The 12,978-nt window shown below is 47.1% G+C and overlaps 1 protein-coding gene across 2 annotated transcripts in view; it reads right to left on the bottom strand.

The window, feature by feature from the left end:
* LOC143766503 (uncharacterized) overlaps positions 1 to 12,978 on the bottom strand; it is a 264,909-nt gene that overhangs the window by 34,037 nt on the left and 217,894 nt on the right. Inside the window, exons 1-6 of one of the 2 annotated variants that reach the window (XM_077254242.1) lie at positions 5,870 to 5,895; positions 1,830 to 1,979; positions 1,139 to 1,318; positions 932 to 1,055; positions 757 to 854; positions 468 to 558 (exon numbers count right to left, since the gene is read on the bottom strand). In XM_077254242.1, coding sequence (XP_077110357.1) covers positions 468 to 558; positions 757 to 854; positions 932 to 1,055; positions 1,139 to 1,318; positions 1,830 to 1,907 — 571 coding nt within the window. In that variant the 5' untranslated portion in view covers positions 1,908 to 1,979; positions 5,870 to 5,895. Of the gene's footprint in view, positions 1 to 467; positions 559 to 756; positions 855 to 931; positions 1,056 to 1,138; positions 1,319 to 1,829; positions 1,980 to 5,869; positions 5,896 to 12,978 lie in introns of those variants that run through there. The other variant, XM_077254240.1, reaches the window with a different exon arrangement.

The following is a 12,978-nucleotide window of genomic DNA, read 5'->3' on the forward strand; positions in this document are numbered from 1 at the left end:
CATCGGCCCTGCTTGTAGGGACCATATGAGCACATTCAGCAGCACAGAAGGGAGAGAAGGGAGATTCAGGCAATAAGATATCAGTGATCTATGAAGCCAACAGCATCATTACCCTCCGCTTTCTCTAACAGGCCCATCATAATATTTTTCTTAAATTGATTTTCTAACTTGTCAGCACATTCTACATACGCTGTCATTTGGCTTTGTAGTTCACAGATCTGGGCAGGTAACGGTCAACGTCTTCTAATTGAAGTAGATGGATCTTCCAGGTTGTAAGTTCTACAGAAAAGGGCTTTCAATGGCCAAAGTGATTTGAACAGTTTTGGATGGAGGAGAATGTTGTGGTCTAGAGGCAAAATGGTGATCACACGATTGTGATACGGATGGACTACACCACCGATAAAGCAGCCACAGCTGGTGACTGAGAAGAATCTGTGACTTCTCTGCATTTAGTGGTTGCTACTCACCTGGGTAGTCATATGTAGGAATCTCCTCTTTATACCGCTCATCACCCCTCACATATGTCTCTGTAGTATTAATATGGGTCAGATCTTCACCCTGAAACAAATATAGTAAAAGTCACACACAGATGGAGAATTCACATCTATGATCAGCTCTAATCCTGCCATCTCCACCGTTCTCATTACACAAGTATAAAACATATAATACTGGTGGATAAAACAACACTGAGCACAAGACCTTCACAGCCATCTACACATCACAAGGGAGATCTCATGACATCTTCTCTCCATCTACCTGATGATCTTGAGGAATATTGGGATCTTCTTGTTTACAGTCCTGTGGAAGAAGAGGACAGGGACATCTCTCTGGTGTTGTCCTTTTACTGGACAGATCTGGAGGAAACACATACAGGATTCATTACTTGCATACAGATAATTTCAGGCCGTTTGTATTTAGTCCTGTCCATTACCTGGTGATGTGAGGGGCTGGGGAACCTCCATCATGACGTCCTTGTACAGATCTTTGTGTCCTTCTAAATACTCCCACTCCTCCATGGAGAAATAGACGGCGACATCCTGACACCTTATAGGAACCTGACACGTACAATGATACCGTCATCCCCCCGATCCCATCATAGCGTTACTGTATAATGTCCCAACATTCCCAGCAGTGTCACCTCTCCAGTCAGCAGCTCAATCATCTTGGAGATGAGTTCTAGGATCTTCTGGTCATTGATGTCCTCATGTATAATGTGGAGAAGTGGAGGCTCCGTGATTGGGCTCAGGGGTCTACCGCATCCCTCAGACACTGGGTCCTGACAGCGCTCACTAGAGGTCTTCTTCACTACTGTGCAAACCTGGTTATGGAGAGATACATTAAGGGTATGTTTCCAAGTTCAGTATTCGCTGCAGGTTGGTACAGCCGCAGCGTCCAATCCACAGCGGCCAAATGTTACAGCATAGTGGATGGGATTTTATGAAATCCCATCTCCACTAGGTGTGCAAGGACGCCTCCGGCATCCCTGCATAAACGGAGATGAGGTGCTTCTATCTAGACCGCAGCATGTCAATTTATCATGCGGAGACACTCAGTCTCCGCAAGATAAATATCACCGTCCAATGTATAGGATGCGGTGATTCTGCATGGTTCAATGAACACAGGCGGAATCACCTCACGTACAAAAGCTGGCAGCGCTTTGGACGGAGCAGGTATGTGCTTCGTCCAAAGCGCTGCCGATACGGACCGTGGAAGCATACCCTAATAAATCTCACTACAGACATTTTTGGAGTCCTCACCTCTCCAGTTCTATCCATCTGTTATTCCCATAGATAAGAATTATGTAATGTGACATCATCAGAACCTCTCACCTCTCCAGTAAGCTGGAAGAGGATCTCTAGGGTGAGCTGTAATATCCTCTCCGCCATCTTGTCTCTGTCCATATCCATCCTTGATGGGTATATCAGGAAAATTCTCTTGTATAGAAGATCTTCACTGAGAGGATCCAATATTGTAGAGACCTGAATGAGAAGTTGATGAGCTGATGTAACATCATAAGAATCCTGTGTAATAATACAATTACTGGAGATAATAATGGAAACATATGAGTAGATAGAACTTGTAGATGTTGTATTCTGTAGTCTTGTATGGACTGGAACATAAGTAAAATTGCTGAGTAAGACATCTCCTCCATGACCCCAATCACTGGCTAAGTTGGCCACTGCTTCGGCAGCTTATTAGCTGTAGGAATCACAAGTTTCTTGGGACTGAGCAGGAAATACAGAGACTGGCGGGGACCCAAGCAGCAATGGTATTTTTTCTTATTTTACAACATTTTGTTTTTTCCCTGACATCTACTAATAAAACCTATATACACTGCTGAAAAAAAATAAAAAGAACACTTAAACAACAGAATATAACTCCAAGTAAATCAATCTTCTGTGAAATTAAACTGTCCACTTAGGAAGCAACACTGATTAACTATCAATTTCACATGCTGTTGTGCAAATGGAAAAGACAACAGATGGAAATTATTGCCAATTATCAAGACACACTCAATAAAGGAGTGGTTCTGCAGGTGGGGACCACAGACCACATCTCAGTACCATTGCTTTCTGGCTGATGTTTTGGTCACTTTTGAATGTTGGTTGTGCTTTCACACTCGTGGTAGCATGAGACGGACTCTACAACCCACACAAGTGGTTCAGGCAGTGCAGCTCATCCAGGATGGCACATCAATGCAAGCTGTGGAAAGAAGGTTTGCTGTGTCTGTCAGCGTAGTGTCCAGAGGCTGGAGGCACTACCAGGAGACAGGCCAGTACACCAAGAGACGTGGAGGGGGCTGTAGGAGGGCAACAACCCAGCAGCAGGACTGCTACCTCAGCCTTGTGCAAGGAGTAACAGGAGGAGCACTGCCAGAGCCCTGCAAAATGACCTCCAGCAGGCCACAAATGTGCATGTGTCTGCACAAACGGTTAGAAACCGACTCCATGAGGATGGTCTGAGTGCCCGACGTCCACAGCCCAACACCATGCAGGTCGCTTGGCATTTGCCACAGAACACCAGGATTGGCAAATTCACCACTGGCGCACTGTGCTCTTCACAGATGAAACCAGGTTCACACTAAGCACGTGACAGATGTGACAGAGTCTGGAGATGCCGTGGAGAGCGATCTGCTGCCGGAAACATCCTTCAGCATGACTGGTTTGACAGTGGGTCAATAATGGTGTGGGGTGGCTTTTTTTTGGAGAGCCGCACAGCCCTCCATGTGCTCGCCAGAGGTAGCCTGACTGCCATTAGGTACCAAGATGAGATCCTCAGACCCCTTGTGAGACCATATGCTGGTGCGGTTGGCCCTGGGTTCCTCCTAATGCAGGACAATGCCAGACCTCATGTGGCTGGAGTGTGTCAGCAGTTCCTGCAAGATGGAGGCATTGAAGCTATGGACTGGCACGCTGTTCCCCAGACCTGAATCCGATTGAACACATCTGGGACATCATGTCATCGCACCATCCACCAAGGTCATGTTGCACCACAGACTGTTCAGGAGTTGGCAGATGCCAGGTCTGGGAGGAGATCCCTCAGGAGACAATCCGACGCCTCATCAGGAGCATGCTCCGGCATTGTAGGGAGGTCATACAGGCACAAGGAGGCCACACACACTATTGAGCATCATTTCCTTGTCTTGAGGCATTTCCACTGAAGTTGGATCAGCCTGTAACTTCATTTTCCACTTTGATTTTGAGCATCATTCCAACTCCAGACCTCCGTGGAATATTAGTTGTGATTTACGTTGATCATTTTTTTGTTTTATTGTTCTCAACACATTCCACTATGTAATGAATAAAGATTTACAACTGGAATATTTAATTCAGTGATATCTAGGATGTGGGATTCTAGTGTTCCCTTTATTTTTTTGAGCAGTGTATTTTATGCCATAGGCAACAAGCAGTTTCTTCCTCGGAGTCGGCAGCTGAATACGTTCCTCATAGACTCATCTTCCATAACGCTAATTCTCGTCTCATTTACCAACACTGGAATCGGCATTAGCAATACTGCAGGAGATATTCATTACACGTGACAGGAGAAATAACTACTTCATGATGAGGACGACATCTCCATCTTCTACTACGGCTCTAGAAACATATTTGGCCAGAGTCCGTCACTGACTCCATCACCACAGGCCGCATATATGAAGGTTTCCCGTCTTCCCCACACTGTAATCTTCTATCACGTTAGGTCTCATGTCTGATTCACACACAGAGGTTTGAGGGTTTTATAAAAGATTGTTTGCAAGAACCAAGACAGGAGATATTTGATGCCAATGACTCCCATGTACGATGTTTTTTTCTGAATATGTTTTCTTTTTAGCATTTTTACTTTGGATTCCATATAACGTGTATACTTGAGTGTAAGCTACTTTTAACACGAAAAACTGGGTAAGCTTATTGACTCGAGTATAAGCATTGAGTATGAGTATAAGCATTGTCCCCTCATCCCTGTCCTGGTGTGCAAGGCTCCCCAGTCCCTGTCCTGGTGTGCACGGCTCCCCAGTCCCTGTCCTGGTGTGCACGGCTCCCCAGTCCCTGTCCTGGTGTGCACGGCTCCCCAGTCCCTGTCCTGGTGTGCATGGCTCCCCAGTCCCTGTCTTGGTATGCATGGTTCCCCAGTCCCAGTCCTGGTGTGCATGACTCCTTATCCATATCTAGGATTCCTGTTAAAAAAGAAAAATCCTACTCACCTACCTGCCCTACATCGTTCCGGCCTCCGGCGCCTGGAGTTCTTCCTGACGAGCAATCACGTGGCACCGCTCATTAACGAATATGCGCACCACGCCTATTCGATTGGAGAATTGTGCATATTTATTACCTTAATGAGCAGGGCCACGTGATCGCTCAGCAGGAAGAGCTCCAGGTGCCAGCACGAGATGTAGTGCCAGCACCGAGGGTGCGCCGGTAGGTTTACTATGCGTGGCTGGAAGCCGGTGGCTGCGGCTGGCACTGTGTGCTATTACAGCAGGGGCACAGGCTTTAGCCACAGCCGCTGGCTCCTGCCTCTGTGACCCACTGCTCCACCACACCCCCTCCCCCGCCAGCTTTCTGGGACAGTGACTCGTGCATAAGCTGACGGGGCGTTGTCAGCACAAAAAAATGTGCTGAAAAACTCAGCTTATACACAAGTATATACGGAATTACATGAAAAACACAAAAAATAATATTGAGGATGGCAGTACTGTAGAAACCATGATAGGGCACCATACAGCACCAAGAATGGGTATAAGGGAGGATTTAGTATGTGGTAGCATATTGTGTGGGGCTTCTTGTATTATAATGTGCATGGAGGATGGAGGTACTGAGGGAACATTATACCAGGGCCGGACTGGCTATCTGGCAAATGTCAGAAGGGCCTCTCTGGTCATGGGCTGCCTTGTCTGCTACGTTGTTAACTGAATCGGTGTTCTCAAGACACCCATACTGTTAAGAGTTGTGACAGAGCACATAGTTGCTGACTCCGTCACTTACCCCAGCAGGGCACGGGTATCATTAGAAATACTGGTCTTGTAGAAAATCTTCCTTTCCTCCATCCAGGGTAATATTAGGAATATATCCCATCTGGTTCATGGGGACAACATGGCCTGTGTGATTTCAAATGTCCAGTCCGTACCTGCATTATACTGTGTGTGCCTAAATATAACATTTTATAACAACCCCACAATCTGTGACTCCTCAGGGTAAATCGCTCTCTCACCATTGGATTAGAGCTGATACTATGAAGCTAAAGGGACTAAACAGAATTTCTGTCACCTCCATAAAGGGGCACTTTTCTGTGTTTGTCAGAACTGTCCGAGGATTATTAGAGGGGATAGTTCCCCCCAATTAGAAGGGACACCTGTGGATATTGGGGTCTTTACCTGCTACAGTTCTGGTGTGGAGCCTCCACCTGCAGAGCCAAACAGGACCTGTGATGAGGTCACAGGAGGGGAGGAGTCAGGGGTCACATGATCAGGGGCCTCAGTGTATGCAGGACTCTACTGTGCTGGTTGTCATGGTGCTGGATGAGGGGAAGTTTATGTGTGGGGTCAGGAGGGGTTTACAGTGTGGATGTAGCAGAGCCGTGTGTGTACGAGGTGTACGGAGCAGAGCCGTGTGTGTACGAGGTGTACGGAGCAGAGCCGCGTCTGTACAAGGTATACGGAGAGGAGCCGTGTGTGTACGAGGTGTACGGAGCAGAGCCGTGTGTGTACGAGGTGTACGGAGCAGAGCCGTGTGTGTACGAGGTGTATGGAGCAGAGCCGTGTGTGTACGAGGTGTACGGAGCAGAGCCGCGTCTGTACAAGGTATACGGAGAGGAGCCGCGTGTGTACGAGGTGTACGGAGCAGAGCCACGTGTGTACGAGGTGTACGGAGCAGAGCCGTGTGTGTACGATGTGTACGGAGCAGAGCCGTGTGTGTACGAGGTGTATGGAGCAGAGCCGCGTCTGTACAAGGTATACGGAGAGGAGCCGTGTGTGTATGAGGTGTATGGAGCAGAGTCGCGTGTGTACGAGGTGTACGGAGCAGAACCGTGTGTGTACGAGGTGTACGGAGCGGAGCCGTGTGTGTGCGAGGTGTATGGAGCAGAGCCGTGTGTGTGCGAGGTGTATGGAGCAGAGCCGTGTGTGTGCGAGGTGTATGGAGCAGAGCCGTGTGTGTGCGAGGTGTATGGAGCAGAGCCGTGTGTGTGCGAGGTGTATGGAGCAGAGCCCTGTGTGTGCGAGGTGTATGGAGCAGAGCCCTGTGTGTGCGAGGTGTATGGAGCAGAGCCGTGTGTGTGCGAGGTGTATGGAGCAGAGCCGTGTGTGTACGAGGTGTACGGAGCAGAACCGTGTGTGTACGAGGTGTACGGAGCAGAGCCCTGTGTATGAGGTGTATGGAGCAGAGCCATGTGTGTATGAGGTGTACGGAGCAGAGCCGCGTCTGTACAAGGTATACGGAGAGGAGCCGTGTGTGTACGAGGTGTACAGAGCAGAGCCGTGTGTGTACGAGGTGTACGGAGCAGAGCCGTGTGTGTACGAGGTGTATGGAGCAGAGCCGTGTGTGTACGAGGTGTACGGAGCAGAGCCGCGTCTGTACAAGGTATACGGAGAGGAGCCGTGTGTGTACGAGGTGTATGGAGCAGAGCCGCGTCTGTACAAGGTATACGGAGAGGAGCCGTGTGTGTACGAGGTGTATGGAGCAGAGCCGCGTGTGTACGAGGTGTACGGAGCAGAGCCATGTCTGTACGAGGTGTACGGAGCAGAACCGTGTGTGTACGAGGTGTACAGAGCGGAGCCGTGTGTGTGCGAGGTGTATGGAGCAGAGCCCTGTGTGTGCGAGGTGTATGGAGCAGAGCCGTGTGTGTACGAGGTGTACGGAGCAGAACCGTGTGTGTACGAGGTGTACGGAGCAGAGCCCTGTGTATGAGGTGTATGGAGCAGAGCCATGTGTGTACGAGGTGTACGGAGCAGAGCCGTGTGTATGAGGTGTACAGAGCGGAGCCATGTGTGTACGAGGTGTACGGAGCAGAGCCGTGTGTGTACGAGGTGTACGGAGCAGAGCCGTGTGTGTACGAGGTGTACGGAGCGAAGCCATGTGTGTACGAGGTGTACGGAGCAGAGCGGTGTATATACGGAGCAGACCGCACGTGGATGGAATCTATCTGGGTGTGGGGTGCATTTTTTTCCCACCATTACATCATAGATCTTTATATTTCTGGGTCGGGGAAAAGAAAAATGACTTTTTTTTTTTACACTGAAATGTTTTAGATTCAAATTTTTCAGTTTCACGGAGTAAAATGGAGCCACAATTTATACAGCAATTTCTCCCCAAACCTGAGGTCAGAAATGACTGCACATGGCCGGGCTCCAATGGGGAGAGTCACTGTTTTGCTTTTGGAGCAGTAATTTGGCAGTCCTTGTTAAATATTAATTATTGATTATTGACTTATCATCACACTCAATTCTGTATTGAGCCTCGACTCTCCGATCAGCTTCTCCAGTCCTGTGACTGAGCAGGAGTAGTACCTCGTGGCTACCGGCTGTCCAGCCTATCGTCTCCACCGGTAGCTCTAGTGAAGACTTGGTGGACACCTAGTTACCTGCTTCCAGGGTAAGCCCGGCCCGTGGCACAGTGGGTCCACATTCACCAGTGTTACACCAAGTAGCTGTGCACACCTCCCAACTTTTGAAGAACAGAAAGAGGCACAGATCATGCGGCGCACATCAATTTTGTCCACACCCCAATCCACGCCCATTTACCACTTCTTTCAGCCCTGACAGGAGTTGTCAGAGGGGCGCTGGTAGTGAGGGAAATTCAGCAGACGCCTGAGACTGCAGGACGTAGACCCAAATCCAGGACTGTCCGCTGTATCGGGACAGTTGGGACTAGAGAGGAGCGGGTGGATTCAGGGGTCTCTGGTCCAGCGTGTGTGGGACCTGGGAATTATTGTTTGTTCCTTCATTCACAGTCGGAGCCTCCAGAACTTCCTCATCCTTATGTAGCGTCACTATACGATATCCGGCTTTTTTGTGTCTGTACGGCCGTGTTCACACGTTGCAGAAATACTGTGCTTATTGTTTTCTGCAGGATCAAACTCCACTATAACAATCTTCACCCCCTTATTTGATGTGTTTTTGGTGCAGATGTGAAGCCGCGGTTTTAAGGTGTTTTTTATAACACAGAAAATCTTTGATTCTGCACTTAATAAAGTTTTTACCTGCGTTTTTATTAGGCTCCACTTAGAAGAGAAAGAAAAAAAGCCCCAAAACCACACAGATCAGCTGCGTCCTTGGGGCACTGCAGGCGCCTTCTATGTTATAGTAGTTTTTAAGGATTTTTTCACATAAATGGGGTAAAAAATAGGAGACGGATTATAAATATACAGTAAAATAGATGCAAACAAGAGCAAAATAAAAGCAAAAAAGCAACATTTAACCCCTTCTTGACATTCATCGTCAATATATTGCTTTGTGGGAGGTGTGTTCCTGCAAAAAAGAAGTACCATATTTTTTGAACTATAAGGCTGGCGTCACACTCAGCGTATGGAAATATGGTCCGTTTTTTACGGCCGTAATACGCAGTAATTGTCCCAAAACACTGTTCCGTATTCAATGCGAAGATGCGATTTTTACGCACAAATGTATCCGTGTGTCATCCGTATGGCTTCTGTATGCGCCCCCTGCTGGATGAACTCATATGAACTCGAGCCTGGGAACTTTTCAGAATATTTTCTCACACTCGAGTTCATATGAGTTCATCCAGCAGAGGGCGCATCACCGCGACTCGAGGTAACTACAGTACATTCCCCTGCATTCCATTCATTAACCAAGTTTTACAGACAGGAGCACAGCTGCATTAGCAGAGCTGGGTGTAAAATGATTTAACCCCTTCAGATGGATTTACAGCGTGGGACAAGACTGAACGACGGAAGTTATGGAATATTGTTGTTTGTTTTTTTTAACTTCGTTTCAGGTGACAAGGGTCTTCAGGTGGATTAAGAGTATAATAAAATATTAAAACACCCTGTGTCTTTATTTCATTCAAATACTTTTTAATAATGTGTTTTATTAACCATTTCGTACTATTGGATTAATAATGGATAGGTGTCATAATTGACGCCTCTCCATTATTAACCTGGCTTAATGTCACCTTACAATAGCAAGGTGACATTAACCCTTCATTACCCCATATCCCACCGCTACAGGGGAGTGGGAAAAGAGAGGCCAAGTGCCAGAATAGGCGCATCTTCCAGATGTGCCTTTTCCGGGGTGGCTGGGGGCAGATGTTTTTAGCCAGGGGGGGCCAATAACCATGGACCCTCTCTAGGCTATTAACCCCTTCCTGACATCAGACGTACTATCCCGTCGAGGTGGGGTGGGCCCGTATGACCACCGACGGGATAGTACGTCATACGCGATCGGCCGCGCTCACGGGGGGAGCGCGGCCGATCGCGGCCGGGTGTCAGCTGCATATCGCAGCTGACATCCGGCACTATGTGCCAGGAGCGGTCATGGATCGCCCCCGGCACATTAACCCCCGGCACACCGCGATCAAACATGATCGCAGTGTACCGGCGGTATAGGGAAGCATCGCGCAGGGAGGGGACTCCCTGCGGGCTTCCCTGAGACCCCCGGAGCAACGCGATGTGATCGCATTGCTGCGAGGGTCTCCTACCTCCTTCCTGGCTGCAGGTCCCGGATCCAAGATGGCCGCGGCATCCGGGTCCTGCAGGGACGGAGGTGGCTTACCGAGTGTCTGCTCAGAGCAGACACTTGGTAAGCCTGCAGCCCTGCACAGCAGATCGTCGATCTGGCAGAGTGCTGTGCACACTGCCAGATCAATGATCTGTGATGTCCCCCCCTGGGACAAAGTAAAAAAGTAAAATAAAAATTTTTCCACATGTGTAAAAAAAAAAAAAAATTCCTAAATAAATAATAAAAAAAAAATATATATTATTCCCATAAATACATTTCTTTATCTAAATAAAAAAAACAAAACAATAAAAGTACACATATTTAGTATCGCCGCGTCCGTAACGACCCAACCTATAAAACTGCCCCACTAGTTAACCCCTTCAGTAAACACCGTAAGAAAAAAAAAAAAAAACGAGGCAAAAAACAACGCTTTATTACCATACCGCCGAACAAAAAGTGGAATAACACGCGATCAAAAAGACTGATATAAATATCCATGGTACCTCTGAAAACGTCATCTTGTCCCGCAAAAAACAAGCCGCCATACAGCATCATCAGCAAAAAAATAAAAAAGTTATAGTCCTGAGAATAAAGCGATACCAAAATAATTATTTTTTCTATATTTTAGTTTTTATCGTATAAAAGCGCCAAAACATAAAAAAATGATATAAATGAGATATCGCTGTAATCGTACTGACCCGACGAATAAAACTGCTTTATCAATTTTACCAAACGCGGAACGGTATAAACGCCTCTCCCAAAAGAAATTCATGAATAGCAGGTTTTTGGTCATTCTGCCTCACAAAAATCGGAATAAAAAGCGATCAAAAATGGTCACGTGTCCGAAAATGTTACCAATAAAAACGTCAACTCGTCCCGCAAAAAACAAGACCTCACATGACTCTGTGGAGCAAAATGTGGAAAAATTATAGGTCTCAAAATGTGGAGACGCAAAAACTTTTTTGCTATAAAAAGCGTCGCTGGTTTCACACTTGCGTTTTTGTCTGCAGCGTTTTTTGCACAAAAAAACGCATGCGTTTTTTCCCTATATTTAACATTGAAAACGCATGCGTTTTTTTTGTACGCGTTTGGTCGCGTTTTCAAACGCATGCAGTTTTTTTCTGCATGCGTTCATTTTCAGAAATACAACCTGCAGTATTTTCTTGCGTTTTTAAGCACATGCGTTTGTTTGCGTTAAAAACGCATGCATTTTTATCGAAAAAAAACAGAAAACACACTGAAAAGCCACCCACCACCATCAAGGTGATAAAGGGATCCAAACCCTAACCCTAACTCTACCCCTAACCTCACCCCTAACCGTTTAATGAACATTTTCTGACAGTCATAGTGCCACGTATTTCAGTGCCACGTATTTCAGTGCCACGTATTTCAGTGCCACGTATTTCAGTGCCACGTATCACGTATTTCAGTGCCACGTGTTTCAGTGCCACGTATTTCAGTGCCACGTATCACGTATTTCAGTGCCACGTATCACGTATTTCAGTGCCACATATTTTAGTACCACGTATTTCAGTGCCACGTATTTCAGTGCCACGTATTTCAGTGCCACGTATTTCAGTGCCACGTATTTCAGTGCCACGTATCACGTATTTCAGTGCCACGTGTTTCAGTGCCACGTATTTAAGTGCCACGTATCACATATTTCAGTGCCACGTATTTAAGTGCCACGTATTTAAGTGCCACGTATTTCAGTGCCACGTATTTCAGTGCCACGTATTTCAGTGCCACGTATTTCAGTGCCACGTATTTAAGTGCCACGTATCACATATTTCAGTGCCACGTATTTAAGTGCCACGTATTTCAGTGCCACGTATTTCAGTGCCACATATTTCAGTGCCACGTATTTCAGTGCCACGTATTTCAGTGCCACGTATCACGTATTTCAGTGCCACGTGTTTCAGTGCCACGTATCACGTATTTCAGTGCCACGTGTTTCAGTGCCACGTATTTCAGTGCCACGTATTTCAGTGCCACGTATTTCAGTGCCACGTATTTCAGTGCCACGTATTTCAGTCACGTTTAGGGTTAGGGGTAGGGTTAGGGTTAGGGCTAGGGTTGGACGTAAAGTTAGGGTTGGGGCTAAAGTTAGGGTTTGGGGCTAAAGTTAGGGTTAGGGTTTGGATTACATTTACGTTTGGATTAGGGTTGGGATTAGAATTATGGGTGTGTCAGGGCTAGGGGTGTGGTTAGGGTTACCGTTGGGATTAGGGTTAGGGGTGTGTTTGGGTTAGGGTTTCAGGTAGAATTGGGGAGTTTCCACTGTCCAGGCACATCAGGGGCTCTCCAAGCGCGACATGGCGTCCAATCTCAATTCCAGCCAATTCTGCGTTGAAAAAGTAAAACAGTGCTCCTTTCCTTCCGAGCTCTCCCGTGCGCCCAAAAAGGGGTTTACCCCAACATATGTGTTATCAGCGTACTCGGGACAAATTGAACAACAACTTCTGGGGTCCAAGTTCTCTTGTTATACTTAGGAAAATAAAAATTTGGGGGGCTAAAAATCATTTTTGTGGGAAAAAAAAGATGTTTTATTTTCACGGCTCTGCGTTATAAACTGTAGTGAAACACTTGGGGGTTCAAAGTTCTCATAACACATCTAGATAAGTTCCTTGGGAGGTCTAGTTTCCAATATGGGGTCACTTGTGGGGGGTTTGTACTGTTTGGGTACATCAGGGGCTCTGCAAATGCAACGTGACGCCTGCAGACCAATCCATTTAAGGCTGCATTCCAAATGGCGCTCCTTCCCTTCCGAGCTCTGTCATGCACCCAAACAGTGGTTCCCCCCCACATAT

Source organism: Ranitomeya variabilis, chromosome 4 (assembly GCF_051348905.1).
Source record: "Ranitomeya variabilis isolate aRanVar5 chromosome 4, aRanVar5.hap1, whole genome shotgun sequence".
Lineage (NCBI taxonomy): Eukaryota > Metazoa > Chordata > Amphibia > Anura > Dendrobatidae > Ranitomeya > Ranitomeya variabilis.